The sequence below is a fragment of the Manis pentadactyla genome, chromosome 12 (assembly GCF_030020395.1).
Source record: "Manis pentadactyla isolate mManPen7 chromosome 12, mManPen7.hap1, whole genome shotgun sequence".
In the NCBI taxonomy this organism is placed as follows: Eukaryota; Metazoa; Chordata; class Mammalia; order Pholidota; family Manidae; genus Manis; species Manis pentadactyla.
Window position 1 is genome coordinate 3,032,657 of NC_080030.1, and position 20,956 is coordinate 3,053,612.

General features: G+C 64.0%; 2 protein-coding genes across 2 annotated transcripts; both read right to left on the reverse strand.

Annotated features, from left to right (window-relative positions):
* Positions 1-1,393: 1,393 nt before the first annotated feature.
* NCLN (nicalin) lies at positions 1,394-16,151 on the reverse strand. The gene is made up of 15 exons (XM_036890697.2): positions 15,841-16,151; positions 10,737-10,927; positions 9,840-9,984; positions 7,978-8,072; positions 7,070-7,150; positions 5,432-5,535; positions 4,984-5,072; positions 4,740-4,879; positions 4,247-4,425; positions 2,705-2,792; positions 2,585-2,623; positions 2,344-2,504; positions 1,918-1,971; positions 1,694-1,772; positions 1,394-1,576 (listed from the first exon to the last, which is right to left on the reverse strand). Exons 1-15 carry the CDS (start codon positions 16,022-16,024, stop codon positions 1,517-1,519), a joined length of 1,689 nt encoding a protein of 562 aa, XP_036746592.2. The 5' UTR covers positions 16,025-16,151; the 3' UTR covers positions 1,394-1,516.
* A 2,680-nt stretch (positions 16,152-18,831) lies between these two features.
* Positions 18,832-20,617, reverse strand: S1PR4 (sphingosine-1-phosphate receptor 4). The gene has a single exon (XM_036890698.2). It carries the CDS (start codon positions 20,369-20,371, stop codon positions 19,214-19,216), a length of 1,158 nt encoding a protein of 385 aa, XP_036746593.1. The 5' UTR covers positions 20,372-20,617; the 3' UTR covers positions 18,832-19,213.
* Positions 20,618-20,956: the final 339 nt, after the last annotated feature.

Consider the following 20,956-nt stretch of genomic DNA (forward strand, 5'->3'; position numbering starts at 1 on the left):
CTCATCGACTGCCCCACGACCCTCCTGAGCTCTGAATGGTCAGTGATCCTGACCTGCCCGGAGAGGAAGGACGCTCTCCTGGCCACACTGGATGGCACATCACAGGCGCCTCTCCCAGGGGAGGACAGGCCCATCCCCATCGGTGCCCCGCCTCCAGGCGGCTGGGCTGCCAGACGCTCGGTAAACAGTCTAAGGGAGACAGGCCACCCAGTGGGGTGGAGAAGGGGCCCAAGGCAGAAAAGACCCTTCAGCCTCCTTTAGCCCGTGTGCTTTGCCCTCCCAGGGCCTGGGAAGCTGGGACAGGGGTCCAGAGATGGGGGGTGTGGTGCCTCCCCCACCCCAGGAGTTGGTGTCAGGGAGGGGGCAGCAGCACAGGCCCGGCAGGAGACAGGAGCGCCGGCCCCCAGGCCTCAGTCCCCTCAACACCTGCCTGGGGCTGCCCGGAGCCCTTCTCCCACCCCGAAGCTGCCCTACCAGCACGTGACACCCGGCTGATTATATTGCTAATGAATCGGCACACCTGGGTCTCCCTGAGCTGGGCGCCTGTCCACACCCACTGCCCCATCTCCTTTACCAGGGGCTCACACCTCCGAAGTGCCTGGCTTATGGGGTTCAGATCCAGACCTCCCACTCCGGGTCGCGGGGAGGGCAGCCCTGCAGGCCCCATGGTCATGTCTTCTCCAGCAAATGCCCTCCTCTAGCCCTGACCTGGGGGAGAGACACTGGCACCCCAGAACATAGCCTCCTTTGTACAGATCAGGAAACTTGAGGCCCAGGGCGGCCTCCCCTTGCCCCAGAGACTGCAGGCACCACCCGGGTCCCCAGGGGGACGGGCCAGATTGCAGCCACTGCGGGAGAGCCTCGGGGGTCCAGGTGGGGAGAGAGGAGGCGCAGCCATGGGTTGGGGGACAGAGGAGGCAAGAAGCTGAAGGAGGGTAAGTGGCAGGCAGGGGGCCGATCGCACGGCAGGGGGCAGGGAGGCCACGGGGTCTTCAGGGCACCAGCCACCCACTGCAGGCCCAGGGGACATGTCCCAAGGCTGCACCAAGCTGACTCCCCTCTACCCGGCAGGTGGGGGGCTCAAGGCTTCCAGGGAGGGGCCGGAACCTGGAGGCTGGCGCTGCCCCCTTTGGACAAGAGGGAAGAGCACCCCAGTCGCCACGGGGGTCAGGACAGTGTTGAGGATGCCCAGAGCCAGGGTGCAGGGTGGCCCTGACCCCTCGGCCTGCTGTCCAGCCAGCGTTGTGGGCAGGAGGGAACCCAGGCTGTGCTGGGCACAAGCTCTGAGGGCCGCCAGGCCACCGCCGGGGCTGGGTTTCCCCCAAGCCTGTGGCCTGGCCCTGGGCCCCCCATCGGACGCTCCTCCAAGAGAGAGAAAGAACCCTCCGAAGTCTCAAGAGCAACACAGAGCAGCTCTGTAATTCAGAGTTCAGCTGCCGGGCAGGTGCGGGGCGAGGCCCTGCTGGCCGGGGAGCAGGGCAGGTGGAAGGCGCCCCGCGGCCCCGGCTGGGCCTTGTCACTGCGTCTTGGCCTTCAAGAGCAGCCTCTGGACTGTTCTATACAGGAGGTCGAAGTGCTGGGGGCAGTGGGAGGCCTGAGTCAGGGGCACCCCCTGCAGCAGGCCCGAGGACGCCCCGGCCAGGCCGACCTGCTCACGGGGCCTTGCCCCCCACCCACGCCCCTGCCTGCTCACCTGGACTGCCGTGTAGGCCATCCCGAGGTAGGCACCGATGCAGACCGCCAGGAGCAGGTCAAAAATGGCCGGCTTGACCCTGGGGGCACAAGGAGGGCTGGTGGGGTCAGCGGAGGGCCTGGGCCTCAAGGCTGGCCGGCACGGGGGCTTGCACAGCAGCCTTGTCGCTCCCAGCTCCCCCAAGGGCTGCGGCGCCCCGGGCAGAGAGGTCCGGGGCCGCCTACCTGTAGGCGTTCATCACCTGCTTCAGCTGGTCGTAGAAGACAAACTCGGGGTCCCTGGGGAGAGAGCACTTGCTCAGTGGCTCGGGCGACAGCCAGGAAGGAGCCCCCGGCGGGCAGGTGAGGGCTCAGGGCATCTGATGCCCCGAAGGGCAGGTGGGGACACAGTGCTGCCGTATCAAGCAGGAAAGGTCGGTTGTCTGTGGACGCCGGATGAGCAAGGACATGCCTTTGGGTGCACATCTGTCCCAAATGCTACACGGGCCACACTTAGGCTGGAAAACAATCTCCGTTTATCTGGGGCTCAACTGACTGGGTGCGCATACTTTTTACTTCTCGTCTCACTCTTTGGCTCCTGTTTCCAACTGCCCAGGCTGGTGCCGGCGGGGGGGAAGGAGGAAAGAGCCCGCTTGGACAGGGACATCTCACCGTTTGTCGGCCTTGATGTGGTGATGCTTAACCTCCTTCAGGTAGCGGCTGAGGTAGGACCCCAGCGTGCTGAGGAAGGGGCCGTCCTTGTCCACCAGCTGGGCGGCCCGGGGATGCTGGGTGAGCCAGTCCATCACCGAGGCCAGCTGCTCCTGCTGGACCTGCCGGGGGTGCGCGTGCTCACAGCCCCCACCGCCCTCCCACCCGCCGCCTGCCGCCCGCCCGGCCTGCCCGCCATTACCATCTGTTCCGTGAACACCGGCATGTCTGGTGGGGTCCCCTGTGGAGACAGGAGATAGGCCGAGTGGGGCCGGCCAGCCGGCTGGGGTGGGGTGTGCGGGCACGGCGGCCGGGGGCTTACCTTCTCTGTCAGGTTGTAGATGACGCGGGTCAGGGCCTCTGCGATGAGCCGCGTGTTGCGCGTCAGGATTTTAGAGTCCACCCGGGACCTTCAAGGGTAGATTTGGGGAGAAAAAGGGAAAAAAATAGACATTTGCCATCAGCATCATTTATCACCGTCAAACAGGAAACATCACATACCTGATAGTCAATAAAAACAAGAAAAGCCATAGCCTCGTGGGGCCCGACTGGAGACAGGCCGGCCCTCCTCACAGAGCTGGTGCAACCCCCAGGCGCGGAGGGTCCTGGCTGAGGAGAGCCCAGACCCCACGCTGGCCTGCAGTGACCGGACGGCTCTGGGGCCCTGTTCCCTTGGCTGGAACACGGGGTGGCCTCTGCAGGCTGCTGAGAGTGGAGAGGATGGAATGCCCTGTTGTGGGGTGAACAGTGGCCCCCCGAAATCGCGCCCACCCACAACCTGGGAACAGGACACAGTGTGCAACCAGGTCTCTGCAGGTACGGCTGGTCGAGCAAGGTCACTTGGGAGGTGGGCAGGGGCCGAGGGGCAAACTGGCTGGTGTTCTGAGAGGTTAGGACACAGACGCACAGGGAGACCACTGCTGGATGTCAGAGACAGTGGCGGGATGTGGCCACAGGCCCAGGGACACCAAGGACTGCTGGCCACAAACGGGCTCATGTAAGAGGAACCCCAGGGCAAACAGCCCCCAATCCCAGAGTGAGGTGTGTGGGCCTCCCAGAGTGGGGGGGTTGGCCCAGCTGCCTCCTGGCCCCAGACCCCCTTCCCTCCAGCTCTCCTTTGCTGCCGGCTACACCTCTGCCCCAAGATGCCCTCTGGCTGACACCCCTCAGTTCCGGTGCCACCTCATCCAGAACGCCCTCCAGGAAGCCCCCAGGCGCCCTGCTCCTCCCGCCCCCACACCTGCCGTCTCTCTGCTGTCCCTAGGATGGGCCACAACCTCTCCAGGACCACCCCCTTATCCCCTAGCACGTGAGTGTCCAGGGTTGGTCAATGAGTGCGCACACCCACCCTGTCCCAGGCTGACACGGCAACCCACACAAAACCCCACTCCACTGAAGGCTGACCTGCCAGCCAGGGTGACAGGTGGGACGTAAGGTCACTTAACAGTGGAAGCCAGGGATGCCCCGTGCCGTGAAGACACACCGAGGAACCGGTGGGTGGGGAGCCCGCCCAGTCTAGCTCTCCAGGCCACGGCTCGGCCGCCTGAGGGCCCGGCAGGAGCTGCGGTGTCTGAGCAGCAGCATAGTCTGAGGTGCCCAGGGTGTGGGGGTCACACAAAGGGACTCCAGGTCACTGGCCACATCCTCCCTGTCCCACTGAGTGGGGGGCTCAGCAACCTCTGACCTCAGCCCTCATCTCACCAGCCCTGATAAGCCACCCTGCTTTGTTCCTGGCGCCCGCGCCAGGCCATCCCCACCACCTGCCCAGCAGGCATGTTTCCGCCAGCCCCAGCCTGGCAGGAACGTTCTAGAACCCGGCTCTTCCCAGGCAGGCAGGGAGAGACGCTGGGGGTGGGGGGCTCACCGCACGTCCATGATGCTGCTGCGCTGGCCGGCCCGGTGGCTCTGCAGGTGGGACAGGGTGAAGGCAGGCAGCCGGCGGATGGCGAAACGTTCGTGCTCCCAGGCCAGCGTGTCCTCGGCCAGGTTGACCTTCTTGTGCACCATGGAGAACCTCATCTCCGGGAACTGGTGGGCGGCCACCTGTGTGGGGCACTGTCAGGGCCTCTGTGCTCCCACCCGCCGCCCGGTTCTCTGGAGGGGCCCCACGGCCCACACGTTCCCCCACGGCCGAGAGCCAGGGCTTCCCCAAACCTCTCGAGACTGGAAAACGGGGGGAAACACACACAGGCTTGCTCGGGTCCGAGGTTTATTTACAAAGCTCTCGCTCTGCGCCTGGGACGGAGCACTGTGGTAGGCCTGCCTGGCCAAACCTGCCTGTAACCCCTCAGACCCAGGGCCCACGGGTGAGGTGGGCATGTGCCTGGCATGTGGCAACACCGCCCTGGGGCACCCACCGTCTCCAGCTCCCGCAGGAAGGCATGCTGCAGTGTCCCCTCGCGGGGCGGCTTGGACACGTGCAGGTGCAGGCTGTCCCCCCGGCCCACGGTGTCCAGGCAGAGCACGAAGGCCACGTTGTCCTGGAGCAGGCTGGAATCTGCAGGGCGGCCGCAGCTGGTCGGGGGTGCAGGGTGAGGGCCTGGGCCCCCCAGGTTCCCTGGGCCTAATCCCAGCCCAGCTCTGGCCACTGTGGCCACTCACCTGTGTGGTCCAGGTTGTCCTCCAGCCAGCGCTTGGTTCCCTGGTAGTTAAACTTGCCACCTCCAGAGGCAAAGAACAGAAGGTTGTACCTGGTGGTGGGGAGCAGGGGGGTATCAGCTTCAACAGGTGGATGGCCAGGTCCCCAACAAGAAGATGGGCTCAAGGACAAGATCCTGACCAGCCCTCAGGGCAAGGGCCCCCCTAGGCACTGCTGACATCAGAACTGGTCATTTTCTGGGAGGTGTTGTGGGCACTGTGGGCGGTGAGCAGCCTCCCTGGTCCCCACGCACTCAGTGCCAGGGGCACCCAGTCATGAGCACCACAGGCTTCCCAGGCAAGGCCCTGTGTCCCCGGGGGCTGTTCTGGGGGGAGGAGGGGTGGCTCGCTCAGGCCTGGTGGGTGGTGGCCCCCCACCCAGTGACCCCTGCCCCCGCCCACCCTCACGTACGCGGCGTGGGTGCGCTTGTATGTGTAGAGCCTGGAGAAGAGGCGTGCGAGCTCCAGCAGCACAGAGGTGCCGCTCCCGTTGGAGTCTGCTCCGTGAGACAGCCACTGGGGCAGGGACAAGGCAGGAGGTCACCCCACGTCTGTGCACAGCACCTTGCCACCCCCACCTCACCTCCAGACCACGGTCCCAGGGGGGGTCACTCCCCTGCTCTCAGCCCAGACTGACGGCACCCCACCCCAGACAAGTCAGGCCCCATGCCCAGGTGACACCATGCAGAGCAGAGCCCAGGACCAGCAGGCCACAACCCCCGAGGGCAGCCTCCATCTACCTCAGCACTTGCACAGAGGGCTGCATGCCCTGAGGGGGTTGGGCGGGGAGCGTAGGTTCCTCCAGCCAGAGGAGCAGCTTTCTGCTGCCCTGTACCCACTGTGAAAGCCCCCTGACCCGTCTGGGACCTAGAATCTACAGCACCATTCCTTACAGGGCAATCATTGGTTCTTGGGGAGAAAAAAGGGTTTTGGATTCTGTAATGGGGCTTGGGACGCTCCCAAAGTCACAGTCCATAAGCCAACAGATGGAATCATGTTTCAAAGGTACTAAAATTCACAGAGCAAAAGCAACACAGTGCTCAATGAGATGCCAGACACAGGAGGTGGCACGGCGTGTGACCCCATTTCTGTGGAATGTTCACAATAAGCAAATCCAGACAGAATGTGGGCTTGTGGGTGCTGCAGGCTGGGGAGGGGTGGGGGGACTGCTCATGGGGACAGGGCTTCTTTTTGGGGAGACGGGATGTTCTGGAAGTAGAGTGGTCGTGTGACTGCGAATGCCCCAGATGGCACCAAACGTCCCAATGACATACTCTGTAATGTGAGTCACACCTCTAAAAAAACTTTGAGGGAAAAGATTAGGACAAGACAATCAAAAAGGGCTCCTTGGGGTGGGGGGTGAGATGCACTGCTCTGGGCTGTCAGGCCCCACGCCAGCCCCAAGGGGCCCAGGCATTCACAAAGCTGCCCTGACCTCCCAGGTGGCGTGGCTGCTGGAACGGCCGTTACCCAGCCTTGGCGCGGTTGGTGCTCAGGCCAGGCTGCAGGGCCACCCCGCCATCAGCACCGTTTGGTTTGACTTTAATCTCAAAGTAAGACAAAGGAAGCAGGTGCTGGTTTCCACAACGACTGAGCTTACGGACTCAGGGCCCTGGGGCGGCCAGCAGCCTGGAGGCAGGGCTGAGCAGGCCAGAGGCCCCTACCTAGGCATGCAGGCCTGCAGGGCGACGCCTGGGAACAGGACCCTGGGGGCACCTGCCACCCTGATGGCACTGGGGCTGGGGGGCTTGTGTCCCTACCCTGTGCGGACACGTGTTTGGGCTGAGCGCCTGTTCTCCTCCTGGAGTCTGGAACCTTGGCCTGCCCAGGATGAGAACCCCAGGGGCTGGTCCCTGTGAGCCCCTGAGGGTGGCCCATCTCTTGGGGGGAACTCAGCATGGTCTGTGTGGCCCCCGGGAGAGGGCTCTGGAAGCTTGGGCTGGGGCTCCCGGACACTGAGCGGTGCACCTTTGCCCTTCGCTGGCTTCTCCTTCCTGCCTATCAACCACAGGCACGAGGACCCCTCAGCCCCTGGTACACACATACTCACGGGGGCCACTCCGAAGGCGTCGTAGTGGGCCACGATGACGATGGTGGGAAGGTCCTCTCCGCCCAGCCCCGTCAGCCGCCCCTGCAGACACACAGTCTGAAGGGCCCACCAGCCAGGACCGAGACGGCCAGGGACGGCCTGGGTGCCCCGCCTGCGACGAGGGGCCGTATCTCTGGCTTTGCCAGCTATACAGTCTTTGTCTGGAGGCTCCTCGGTCATGGGCAATGTGAGCATACGGGAGTGGCCGTGTGCCAATAAAACTTTATAGAAACAGGGCGAGAGCCGTTCCAGCTGCAGCTCCTCCCAAAGCCCCTCTCCACCTGGAAGCCCAGCCTATCCTTCTAAGACTGGGCCCCAAGCCACCATCTGGGCTGGGGGAGCTTGGCTGGCGGAGAGGGACGGCCGTGGAGGCGCCAGAGCACCACGCCTGCGCCGGGGCTGGGCTCTCTTGGCACATGCACTGGCCCTCACGATAGTCAGATGGGCGACAACATGCCTTCTGCCAGCAATGCCTGGGCCTCTGCCCTCGGGTCTGAGTGCCGGCCTCAGGATGCAGGTGAGCCAGCGCAGCGTGGGCTCCCTGCCTGGAGCAGGTGCTGAGGACCCGGCGTCTGCCGTGACGGAATTGGGCGAGAAGGGGCCAGGGGCCCTGGGAGGGCGAGCGCTTTGTGGGCAGGGCTACCAGCGCCAAGGTCCCGGCTGGGACGAGGCGGCACTGTGGGCCTCGGGGGCTGGCAGGAAACCTGCTGGCAGGCATGCGGCCTGATTTCCCCGTGGGATGCCCCCTCCTGGGGAACAGGCTGTGAGGCAGCCAGTCTACTGCCAGGTGGCGGAGGGGCTGAGCTCAGGGGGCCTGCCACCCCCACCCCCCGCCAGTCTCCCCACAGCAGAGACAGCCGGGCACTCACCTCCACACTGGTGATGAGCCAGTCGCTCACAGCCTTGCTCTGGGCCCCGCTGGTGACCATCTGGAAGCCGTTGGCAGTGGCGGTGTGAAGCAGGACTGAGGACGGGTGGGGCAGGTCAGCCCGAGCCCTGGGCCTGCCCTCGAGGGTCTGCCCAGGGCTCCCAACCAGGCTGCCATCCTCACCCCCACATCCCAGACTTGGGGTTCGGTCTGAGCAAAGTTGCACTCAGAACCGACCGTGCTGCCTAGAACGTGATGCAGTGACTGGACGTGGGAGAGAACCAGGGTGCCCAGATTGAGGGCTGGTCGGTCCCTCAACCCCACGTGAGCTGGCCAGAGTGTGCGGGGCACCGTCACTCCGCCGGACAGCCAGGCCTCCGGTCCTCGATCACAGAGGTGCACACACGCCCCAGCCCAGCCTCCCACGAGTCACTGAGCACAGGGCCAATGAGGTGTGCACAAGGCGGTCACCCTGGAGGTGACCCACAAACACGAGCTTCCTAATGGATGGTCCACGATCCCCCCACCCAACCCCAAAAGCTGAGGTGGCGAGAGAACCTGGTTTTGCACATCGTGGGCAAATGTGAGGTGCTGCCCACCTGCCTCCCTGAGAGCCAGGGGCCCACGTGGGCACTGCTTTCTCACCTGTGGCAGGGCCACCCTGACTTCCTCACTGCCTGTCCCCAGCCCACTGCCAGCCCTCACACGTCTGAAAGGACAGTCCTGATGGGGACCTGGAAGGGGCATGCGCCTCGGGGGCCCTTAACCTGGCTGCAGCTTCTAAGTCTTGCACATTCCAGCATAAACACTTAATTTTTAAGACAGTTATGACCAATATTTATGATCTTGCAGCTTGTTTTTCCCGTGTGCCAACAGAGTGACCACCTCACCACGCCACTAAGGCTTCCACCCTACGCTGCTTTTAATGGCCACGCGATGACCTACCGAGGAGAAGCCTCCCTCCTCCCACTCTAACTGAAAACTGCTCTTTTCAAAGATTTGCTCTGCTGCCGCAATGCAGAGGGCTGTTGTCAAGACTTTAATGGAGACCAGGGGTTGGCAAACCTCTTCTGTGATGGGCCAGAGTGAAAGGATGTTTGGCTTTGTGGGCCACCGTGGACGAAAGGCACGCTAATGGATGTGGCTGCGTGCCCGTAAAACTTTACACAAACAGGCGGCCAAGGGCCGAAGTGTGCCGTCCCCCGTGGAGCGTCCGTGCAGCTGATGATCTGGGCAGCTGGAAGGAACCTTTGGGCTGACACACATGCCCGCCTCGTCCACGCATCAGCCCTGAGTGTCGGCTTCCTTCAGTGTGCCTGTCCCTCCACAGGTGAAGGGAGCGTCGGGCGCCCGCCCGCCCAGCGGCATTTCTGATCACTTCTGCCAGCTCGCGGCAGCGACCCGCTCCTGCTCGAAGCTCACCTCTCGTCCCTCAGGATGCAGGCTGGGAGGAAACCTGCCCTCGCCCTTCCTCCAGACCACTGCTGATCCAGCCTGGTGCACGCGTGAGACCGCGACACGGCGCGCACTCAGCGAGCAGAAGTGCAGGAAAACCACACAGATGCCCAATTTGTCCACAAACCGTCCAGAGGCAGAACACGGGGACGCCTCCCTCGAGCTTTCGTCTGCATGGCACCGGCGGTGGGCAGGGTAGGGGGCTGCCAAATGCAGAGGCTGGGCTCCAGCCCCGAGAGGAGACACGGCAGGTCTGGGCAGAGGCCCGGTGACCTAACGGCCGAGTACAGGCGGCAGATGCCGTTCGCTTGCTTTGAGACAAGGTCCTGGGACTGGCCCGGCGGGACCACGGCCCTGGACCCGAAGGCGCTCGGCAGCCCCGCCCCAAGCCCCGCAGCCCCGGCCCACCTTCAGCGGCAGACGCGGAGCCCTGGGAGGCAGACGCCGCCTGCGTCTGCTCGTAGATGGAAAGCAGGGCCTCGTCCTCCACGGCGAAGTACACAGGCACGACGGTCTCCATGGCCAGCATCTCGGGCTCGGTCTCCATGAATTGCTGTGGGAGGGACACATGGTTAGGGGGCCTGCAGCCTGCTGGAGGCACGGCTCCCCCGAGGCCAGCGAGGGTGACGAGGCGCACACTGGAGAAGAGCAAGGGGCAGGCCGGGGACGGGGAGTGGGATGCGGACGGAAGGGTGGGGGGTGCAACGCCCGCACTACTTCTGCGGCTGGGAGACCAGGTACGGAGCCGGCTCAGACTAGGGGCAGGTCTGGGCCCCTGGGCCGTCACGTCCCCACTGGCCCTTATGCCCTTAGCTCTGCATGGAGATGGCTGCAGGCTTCCCGGGCGGACAGGAGCCACACGGCACTGAGCCGGCCTTCGGCAGGAAGCTCCCTCTGCCGTCGCCCCTCCTGCTCCCGCAAAAGCACCTTCACCCACAGGACCTTGTGGGGTCCTGTCAGACCCCGTTAACTCAAAGCCCTCCCCCTGGCACAGCAGACATCGGATCCAGTCTCTCTCTGGGGTGGGGCCGTTCTGAGGGGTGTTGGCCAACATCCCTGGCCCACACCCCCTCACTGCCAGAAGCACCCTGAGCTGTGACAACCGCAGGTGTCTCGGTGTCCCCTGGGGGCAGACCGCTGGGGGCGGGGGAGGCAGGGAGCAGGTGCCACCCCTCTTCCTGAAGCGTGCTGGGCAGGGAGGTAGAGCGCCTGTCTGAAGGTCACTCTGCTGACTCCAAACCCAGAGCCCTTTCCCATGGAAGCTTCTGGACCAGGGCTCCTGCAGAGGGGGGCAGGGAGGCTCACCCGGATGACGTCCTGGGGCACCGTGGCCACGGCCCGCGGGAGGATGATGACCACGGCGCCCGCCGACTGCCGCAGGGCCTTCTGGTACTGCTCGTAGGAGAAGTCCAGCAGCCGCATGAGCACGCAGCGGCGGCTCAGCACGTCGGCGTCCATGGTGCGTGCCTCAGTGTTGAGCACGGCGTTCCGTGTGCCTGCGGCGATGAGGGCCTCCCTCAGTGGGGCTGGGGCCCTTGCCAGGATATGCCCAACAGGGGAGCCCCGTGTCCTGCTGCCCACACAGCCCGTCATTGGCCACAGGCGAGACCATACCTGTCATGGCCAGCACGCCACTGCCCACTGGGACCTGGGGAGTCGCGGGGCCTTCTGAGGACCAAACATAAGCTAGGACCCTCCTCCCCGGACGAACCCACTGCCCGCACTTGCCCACACACTCTCAGACCCGCGGTCGCCTCAGTGGGGAGCAGCCCAGATGGCACTGCTCTTCTTCATTTGGGCCACAGCACCCCTGCTTCCCACCACTGCAAACCTGGCAGCCGCCACCCCAGAGGGCAAAGACCCCATTCATCCAGCCACCCTGGGGGGATGTGCGGGCTGCCTGCGACACCCCGAGCCTCACTGGCACGGCCCTCCTAAGTGACAGGAGCTCCTCATGGGTCACTGCAGGGACTCGGGCTGCTGCCCCCACCATGACACATGGGACATCAGCGGGGCCACTGGGATCCAACCCAGACGTCCAACTCCCAGCAGCACTTCTCCGCGGCTCCCTGGACACAGGGCCCCTCAGGTACCAGCTGGCCAAATCCAATGCCAGGCCTCATGCCCAGCCTGGGCTGCTAGGGGGCCCCCAGCACCCACCCCTGTGTCCTGCCACCAAGCAGCGTCTCCATGCCAGCAGGAGCTGCCCCTGAGGCCAACGCCCTGAGAAAACCCAAACTCATGCCCGGGCTGACCTGCGCCCAGGGGGCCTGGCCCTGCCCTCTCCTGCCGAGCACCCCCACCCCAGGGCTCCAGCATGGTCTTCCCTACTTTCCTGGCGGGCCTAGGCACCATCTAGAAGGTTCACTTGCTATGCATGTCTCTAACCAGGCTGGGAGGCGCAGGGGCAGGGACCCCTTCACCACCACATATGCGCCCAGCCCAGTGGGCGCCACATGGACACCAGCCGGGGGAGGGGATGGACGCCAAGGCTCCCCAGTGCTCCTCAGGGAGCTCGACAGGCCAGGGTTCCCCTGGCACTGCTGACATGGGGCCAGGTCATTCCCTGGGGGGCTGTCCTGGGCACTGTGGAGTGGGCAGCCTCCCCAGACCCCCCCACTGAATGCTGGGAGTGCCCTCAGTCCTGACATGACAGATGTCCCCAGACGCCACCCAGTGTCCTTTGGAAGTAAGTCACCCCGGGTGGGAACCCCTTCTCTGCAGCTGACCACCACCTCCCACCTGAGAGCTCAGCAAAGATCAGAAAGTCGGGGAGAGAGGGAGAGGCTATTCGCTGGCCCAGACCCACCGGCTCACATGCATTTTCCACCAGGCAACAAACCCACTTCCATGTTAGAGGTGGCAGGTCGGCCTGGGGCTGCACAGACCTTTTCTAAGGCCAGCAGGGTCCCCCTGGATGCAGAGCACGTGAGCCACTGCCTGGAGTTCTGCTGGGAAGAGCGTCTGGAAGCAGCCGTGCTAATGTTAAAGACAGGAACGTGGAGAGGCACTAACGTCTTCATGGCCTCCCATAGGTGCACGACACACATGGGTCCTCAGGGGCCATCTGACCCCCACGGGCTGGTGGGAAAGGGGGCCCGGCAACTCCCCAGCTGCCAGGGCCATTGGCACTTAGCTGGGATGCCGCCGGAAATTCCAGTCCCAGGGTCAGATCACCCACAGGGCAAAGACACACAAGTCCCAGTCGTTTCAAACGCGACAGGCTGGCCCAGGCTGCACAGAACAAGCAAACCGACTGCAGGCGGGGGCCAGAGGGGCCTGTGCTCTCCGGGCTGAGACTCGGGCAGTGGGCACTACAGGCGACTATGTGGAGAAGCACCCGGACTCCCTGCAGGGGCCAGCCATGCTGTCCTGGAGAGCGAAGCTGCCTGGAGGCCTCAAGCTGAGCCCCGGACCCCGCCTCTGTTTCCAGGAAGGTAGGAAGGCAGGAAGGCAGGAGGGCAGAAGGCCCACTTCCAAGAGAACATTCTGAGAGGCTGGTCAGTGGGTGGGAGACGGAGGGACAGAGGGGACCGTGTCCCAGGTGGGAAGGAGAGGCAGTCTCACCCGGCAACCAAGGAGTGAGTGTGGGCCGTGGGCCGTGCGCCCCCAGGGCCAGGGGGCTGCTGCCTCTGCCCCCAACCCTGCAGGGGCCTTTTCTCTGCTTCAGGCGGGGCCTTCTGGGAGCCCTGATGCAGGGAGAGGACAGCAGAGACCTTCAGGACGTCCCTGAGGTCAGATGCTGGGACGGGCCTCCCCCAAGCCCCACCTACCCAGCACACTCAGTCTCCCAGGGGCCCTCAAAGGTCACCTAGGGGCTGACGACCGGGGGGCCGTCCAGGGAGCCTACTGCCCGCTGCTTCTGGGCCTGGGCTCCGGCAGGGCAGCCGTCAGAGGAAGGCAGCCAGGGGAGAAATGGGGGTGAGCACAGTGGGGCGGCCCCCAGCCCCATGGCCCCCAGATGCTGAGCGGGGCAAGAGCTTCTCCATCAAGGGCCAGAAGGCCGATCCCCTTGCCTTGCTGAACACGCCAGCTCTGTCAGAGACGCACGTGGACCAGTGGGCGTGGCTATGTGCCAATAAAACTTTATTCACAACAGTGAGTGGGCAGAGGGCCCTCCCGGCAGGGGTGCTGGAGTGCTAATGCCCCCGCCTTCTAGGGCCAGTTCAGCCTAAGGGATCTCTGAACCCCGACCAGGACCACAGCAGCGGCACAGTGGGCGCTGCACACCAGCACCTTCCCTCCGCGAGAGGGCTGAGGTCCCGCCCATGGCCTTGTACCTGGCAGGACTACCCTCAGCCAGCTCACACCCTGGCACAAAGAGCACCCGCCTTCCTGGCAGCTGGCGGCCGGGTTTCTCAACGAGGGAACAGGAAGTTGGGAAAAGAGAGCCCCAGGCCACGCTGGAGGCAGGGAGCCTGAGGGCTGAGGCTGAGATCAGCAGCCACTCAGCAGGCCGGCCCTCAAAGGCAGCACAGCAGGGACAGGACGGAGCGGGGAAGGGACGCTGACAGGCCAGTCCGCTCGGGGGCTGTTGGGGGCAAGAAGCACCACCTCAGACCTAAGAGGGGCCGCCAACAGCACTGACAGTGGGTGACAGCCCACCACGTCCCCACTGCCAGGACACCACCTAGGGGCCTTGTGGAGGGACAGCTGTCCATGCTCCGAGGCTGGGGCCTTTGCCTCCCGAGGCTGCACACAAAAAACAGGTGGCCATGGACCAAGACAGACGGGCACCCCCCAGGCCCCCTGAGTGCACCCCAGGGTGCATGGCCCTGATGGATGTCCCATGTGGGGCAGGCAGCATTGGTGTTTCTCACTACAAGCAAGAGAGATGGGCCGGGACTGGGGGCGTGTGGGGGCGACAGCCAGTCAGTGAAGGCAGCAAGGACACAGGGACGCAGGGCGAAGGCCTCAGGGCAGGGACAGAGGAGGAAGAGACCACCTCGGGAACACTGACGCAGGCTGCGGGGCAAGCGGCTCTCCGGGCCCTGGGACTCCTGGATCGCAAACAACCCTGGGTGGCCACGGAGAGCCACAGACCAGAGCCGGTGCGATGAAGTAACGTCAGAGCTCCCCTTGCTCCCCTGCACGAACCACACCCCCAGCACCAGGGCCCCCCGCGCTGACACATCCTCACGAGGGGCTCCCGGCCTCCCCGCCCGCCCTCCAGGGCCTGGGGCTTTGAACCATCACTTTAATCCAGGGTCCCCCCTGCAGCCCCGGGCACTGTGCACATCTGGGGCCACCCCGGGCACTGACGGGCAAGAGCAGCACCCCTGGCCCCACCCCCTCAGTGCCAGGACCCCCCTCCAGTCCTGATGACCAGAGCCATCACCCGGTGACCCCTGGGCGGACAGGCGCAGCTCTAGACAGAAGCGACTGTGGAGTGACCTGAGGAGAAGTGTGGACATGGCTCCCCGACGGGCTGGCTGGGGGCCCAGGGGTGCAGGCTGGACCTGAGATGTTCTAACAGGAGAACCGGGGGCCCAGGAGAACTGGGGAAGATGGGCCTTGACTTAGGGGGACCCATGGCACCAGGCTGGAAGGAAACCTAGAAGCCAGAAGGTTCCAGAACACCAGACACAGCTACAGTACAGAAGAGATGAGGTGAGCGGGAACGACCTGGGCACCGGGGTCGGGATTTCTACAGGCGAGGGGGCAGGTTGCAAGCAAACACCCAGGTCCCTGGGCCCCCGGAGGGGACTGAGCCGGACCAGAGACAAAGCAGACGTCCCGGGATGGGGGGCAAGCTGGCTTCCGGGAAGCTGCCAGAAGGGCACAGGTGGGCACCACAGAAGGGGACAAGATGTGGGGTCCCAGGGGCCCCCGGGGCCCAAAGGTGGGCACTGAACCGGGATGGTGGGGCGGGAGCTAAGGAATCTAAGGGGTGTAGCTCGGGGGCTGGGCCCCCAGGGGAGAGCCTGGGGAGGTGCCAGGCCTGGGTCGGGGCTCTGAGGGGTTGGGAACGTGAGCCTGCGGTGAGGGCTGCTGGGAACACGGCGCCGGCGGCTCTGCCGGCAGAAACCGGGCCGGGAGGTGTGATCACCCCCAAACCAAGCGGGCCAAAGGGGGGTGCCCCGGGCGCAGGGCCTCGACGCGTGAGGACGCGCACCCGGGGACCAGGGGGAGGGAGCGCGGGCGCAGGGGAGCGCGGCCGGGGTTAGACGGGGGCTCGGAGCCGGGGCGCGGGGAGCGTCTGCGGGCCGGACTCCGGCTGGACGGACGGGAGTGGGGGCTGTCCTAGGACCCGGGGCGCAGAGGCCCGGCTGCGCGAAGGCATTCCGGTGGGGGCGGCCGGGCCCTGCGGGGAGGCCGGGTCCCGAGGGGAGGTCGGGCGGGGGGAGGCCGGGTCCCGAGGGAGGCCGAGTGCCGAGAGAAGGCCGGGCGGGGGAGGCCGGGCACGCACCGTAGGGTTGCCCCTGCAGGTCGTACTGCTGCATGCGGTAGACGGTGAACTCGTGAGCCGCGTCGGCGGCGGGCAGCGGCGGGGCCACCAGCAGCAGCACCGCGGGCAGGAAGACGATGAAGCCAAGCGGCAGGCACGACGCCTTCAGCATGTTCTCCAGCACCTCGCCCGCTTCCTCCAGCATCCTGGCCGGCGGCGGGGCCGCGCGGGGCGGCAGCGGGACGGGACAGCGGCGGCGGCGGCGGCTCCCGCGGACTCACCTCAGCATGGGTAGCCGCCGGGGTCCTGCGGGCGCCGTGCTGGGCAGCCCACGCCCACTCTGGGGTCTTGCGGGCACCGCCGCGGACCGCCTCGCTGGCCGCGCTGCTTTCTGGGGGCTGTAGTCCTCTCTGCGCGCGGAGCCACCTGGGAGTTGTAGGCCCACTCTGCGACTCCTCGGTGGAGGAAGCCGTGGAAGTGTTGCGCTGAAACTGCAGAAACTTCATATAAACTCCAACTCTGGAAATACGGAGACTTTAAAACAACTATTTGTAGCGGGACTTTCCTAACCCCTGTCTTTGTTGTGGAAACAGCAAGACGAACGGGAGGCGGGGGCAGGCCTTGCCCTTACGACCCGGAAGGAAGTGGGAAATGGAGGAAGCTGTTGTGGGAGGAGTAGCCTGGTGCGCTATGTCTTCTGGTAATTGTAGTCCTATTGAACAAGCACAAGGGATCATGGGAGCTGTAGTCTTTCTGGCAGAAGTCTGAGAATATCGCTTAAAACCCCAAGGAATTAAGATTTTAAACTCCATGAGGTCTTAGTCTGCTTTGTGCGTTGATGTATCCCCAGAGCCTAGCGCAAGATCTCGCACACAGACGGTGGGTTGTACAATTTTTGTATGTGTGAATGAAAGAAAAACTAAAATCATTATAGAAGTTTACTAAAAGGATGATGCAATGGTTTATGGGATTTGTAGTCTGGAGCCTGGAGTTCATGCAGGGGTTGCTGATAGAATGATTTATATTTATGCTTACTCGTGTCTGGGGCAAACTCATTGTAAAAAAGTATTCGTTGTTCATCAGAAATTCACATTTTTCCTGGTGTCCCAAATTTGTATTTTCTCCCTGGCAACCCTAAGAACCTACTGTTCAGGGCAGGGGGGTCTCAAGGAACATGGGTGACTAACACCGCTTTGTATAGATGGGAAGACTGAAGTCATAAAGTGCAAAACAGCTGGGCCCCCAGCGAGGTGACACCCCACATTCCAATACGGTTGCTAAAGACTTGGATCCTTCTTTTTGTCCCAACTGAGAGGAGGCATTTGTGCTGACCAACAGCACTTTGGGTTCAAGTCCCAGCTTCTCCTGTTCCCAACTGTGTGACCTTAGGCAAATTGCTTCACCTCTCTGAGCCTGTTTCCTCAGCTGCCAGATATGATGATAAATAATCATCCCTTCTTCCTTCCATCCTCAGGCCTCTCCAGGGAGGTCCTAGGCCAGAAGAGTCAGGAGTGGTCTGGTGGGGCCTGGAAAGTGTCAAGAATTCGTTCTGGCCCACGTGCTCTTCACAAGCACATGTTTATTACCTGTTTCCTCCACCGTCCATTCTTTCCAGGCCAGACTGTGAACACGCAAGACACATGCACACTCACCCAGAGACAGCCCAACTTGGCTCAGACAACAAGGTTTAGACCCTAGAGTGCATGCAGCCTCCTCTCCTCAGCCCTGGTTTTTCTGACTGGAATGTGGAGAGGTTCAACTAATGCTGGTCTGTGGAGATATAAAACCACAGCCTTAAATGACACATTCTGAGCTCTGGAAGGAGGGAAGGACCTGGTATTCATCCACACAAGCAGTAATGACACCTGCCTGCTATCGCCACTTTCAATCCCATCTCCACCGCCTCCAAGCTGTGTGACCTTGGGAAAGTTACCTAACCTCTCTGGGCCTCAGTTTAATCCCTCCATAAAATGGAGTTAGTGGTGGTATCCACCTCCTAGAGGTTTCCTCAGGATTAAATGAGTCCAGAGAAAAGCATTTAGAACAACACCAGGCACCAAGTGATACATAAAGCTTTGTTATTACTATATAGGGAGGTATGTTATTATACACGTGGCTAGGGGCTACGCTGGACAGGACAGCAACTGGTTGCAATCACCACATCCCCCATGTGCAGAGGAGAAACACAGGCCCGGAGCAGAGCTATCCCAAGCCCAAGTGTCAGGCAGGGTGCTACCCCCCAAACTTGGCAAGACAGAGGCAAGAAGACCTGCCGGCAGTGGTTTGGCTGGGAGGATGGGGAGCGAGCACTTTCCACGGCCAAAGGTGGCCACGTATCCAGTGGACTATTTACATGCAAACTAATTCACAGTTCAGTTCTCCAGTGCCCCTGGCCACCTAGCTCAACCACTTCTCAGGGACTCAGCAGCCACATGGGGCCCCCACACTGCCTCGCACACGGTGGACCCTTCCCATCACCGCCGGACACCTGTTAGACGCACTGGACGCCACGCGCTGTGGTAAGCACCAAGCGCGTACCGACAACCTCGTGCTCTGGGTTCTGTCCGTTATCAGCCCCTTTGACAGTTGGGGAAGGAGGCTTTACAGGAGGCCAGGTGGCTGCCCCTCTGCTGACCCCCAGACAGGGCCCCCGAAAGATGCAGAGGCGGGGCTGGGGAAGCAGGCCGCTGGGGGGGCCCAAGTTGACTGGTGAGGTGGGGAAAGGGGAAGTGAGTGGGAAGGGGCAGGTGTCAACTGTCACTGGGGCCCCCGGGGCAGCCTCACTGCGCACACACACACTTAGGCAGAGTGATCGGGTCACAGACACACACCCACACACACATAACACTCACGCTGTACCACTTGTTCTCATGACCACCCCTCCCAAAGCACACGGACTTGTGGCCCTCCCTGACCACAGGCATACCTCTTTGCATGCCCCCCGCAGACCCACAGCCCCCGAGCCTTCGCCCCTGTGCACATGTGTGAATAAGAGGCAGGCTTGACTTCTCATATCATCATTGAACTTCCATGTTGCCAGGACATCGACCCCACAGGCTGCCCCTCACACGCAGCCCGGGAGCCCCACTGAGACCCGGAGAGGGGCTGGGCTTTCCCCAGGGTCATGCAGGAACTGCGGGTGTATGCAAGCAAACCCATTCCTGCCTGCTCCGGGGCGCTCCCTCCAGATGAGCAGGCCCCTTCTTCTCCAGGGGCCCATGGGAAACCTGCTTGGGGTCAGCAGGGAGGACCTCCGGGCTTTGGGGGGGCCGGCCGCCCTGTTCCCCCCTCCCCATCCGCGCTCTGTAGCATCCCTGCGCACTCCCCAGACCCCTGCCTGGGCCCAGGGGAGGCCCCGCACAGTGGCAGCCGGACCCATGGCCCCAGGGGTGCCTCAGACGCTCCGAACGCTGGAGATGCTTGACAGAGGTTCTCGCATCCGGAAGCTGAGTGACCGGGAGCCCCGAAAACTATCCCTTGGCCTCAGCGAGCTGTCGGTGGTGGAGGCCCCAGAGTGGGCCTCGGCGGCCCGGGCCAAGCAGTCCCCAGGCCCTCGCAGGCCCAGCCTGAGACACCCGCAGCAGAGGAAGCCCAGCACGGCCTGGCACACCTCCCGGCTGCGGAAGGAGTAGATGAGCGGGTTGACGGCAGAGTTAAGTACGGCCAGCGCCAGGATCCAGTCCATGCCCCGCAGGTACTCCTGGGCCCAGTCGTTGGTGCCGAAGACGTCAGCCAGCAGCAGGCCGAAGAGCGGGCCCCAGCACACCACGAAGGCCAGCAGGATCATGAGCACCGTTTTGAGCAGCCGGCGGGCCTTGCGGCGGGCCGGGGGGCGCAGGGCCTTCTGCCCGTTGGCCCGCACCACCCGGAAGATGGCCCCGTAGAGCGCCATGATGGTGGCCAGGATGCCACCGAAGACCACCACGCAGAAGAGGATGTAGGCCTTGGAGTAGAGCGGGAGCAGGCTGGAGCACCGCTGGAAGGCGCACACGCAGTTCCAGCCCAGCAGGGGCAGCAGGCCCAGCAGCGTGGCCAGCAGCCAGCAGAGCCCGATGAAGCTGTAGACACGGCCCCGCTTGGTGGCCCCGCTCTCGGCCACCGGGCGCACCATGGTGGCGAAGCGCTCGCCGGCGGTGAAAAGCAGGCTGAAGGTGGAGGCGGCCAGCGCCATGAAGAGCAGGCCCTCCCGCAGGAACCACTGCGTGGGTGCCAGGCGGAAGGTGCGGGGCCCCGACATGAGGACGTTGGCCAGGTAGGCCGCGCCGGTGAGCAGGTCGCTGAGCGTGATGTTGACCAGGCAGTAGTAGACCCAGCGGCGGGAGCGCATTCGGGTCACGATGGCCACCAGCACCAGGAGGTTCTCCAGCACCACCAGGCAGCTCACGGCCACGAAGAGCGCCCGCAGGACCCCCGGGCTGCCCTCCTCGGGCCCGCCCCGCCCCGCCAGCCGGCCCGAGTGGTTATAGTGCAGCACGATGAGCCGGCTGTGCCCGCCGGCCGCCAGCTGCTGGCAGGCCTCGGGGGCCTCCGCGGGGGCCCCGGTGGTGTTCATGGCGTCCCCCGGGGCAGACTGACGCCCGGGGTGGCGCGCCCGGGGCAGGGTGGAGCCGCCTGCCTTGCCCAGTCTTGGTTTCCTGTTGTTTGAAATTTCCTGTTATGTTCAAGGTACCCCCAGCCGAGGCCCGGGAGGACAGCCCTATGGTGGGTGGTTCCCACCCCTCAGGGACGCGCTGCCGCCGCCCCCTGCTGCAAGAGCCGTTCTGCCCCCTTCCTGGCCTCAAAAGCCAGGGGTGGGGGTGCCGGAGAAGGGAAACGGGCACCCCCCAGGGCCGGGTGAGCCCCACCCCCACAAGCAACCCCTCCAGGGCCCGCTGTTCCACTGCTTTCTCCCTGGCCACGCCAAGCCTGGCCAGCGCACAGTAGGTGCTTACTCTGGGTGTGTCCAGGGATGTACACACGTGAGTGCTGCCGGCCACCTCACCAAACGCATGGGTGCACCCCATTTTATCCCCAAGACAGGGCCAGGCCTGGCCTGCAGTATACTCATCCACGAGGGGGAAGCTAAGGCCTAGAGAGGTAGTGCCACCTCTCCCCAGTCACCTGGGAGGACACATAGCCGAGGTGAACAGCCCCCTGG

Bases quoted from the DNA above. Each gene is read 5' to 3' on its own strand.
- NCLN (XM_036890697.2), bottom strand. From the start codon at position 16,024: ATGCTGGAGGAAGCGGGCGAGGTGCTGGAGAACATGCTGAAGGCGTCG. The intron at 9,985-10,736 runs GTGAGCCTCCCT...TCCCTCCCACAG, and splicing joins TGCCCCAGGACGTCATCCGG to CAATTCATGGAGACCGAGCC. The intron at 2,793-4,246 runs GTGAGCCCCCCA...CTACCCTTGAAG, and splicing joins AGCAGCATCATGGACGTGCG to GTCCCGGGTGGACTCTAAAA.
- S1PR4 (XM_036890698.2), bottom strand. From the start codon at position 20,371: ATGAACACCACCGGGGCCCCCGCGGAGGCCCCCGAGGCCTGCCAGCAG.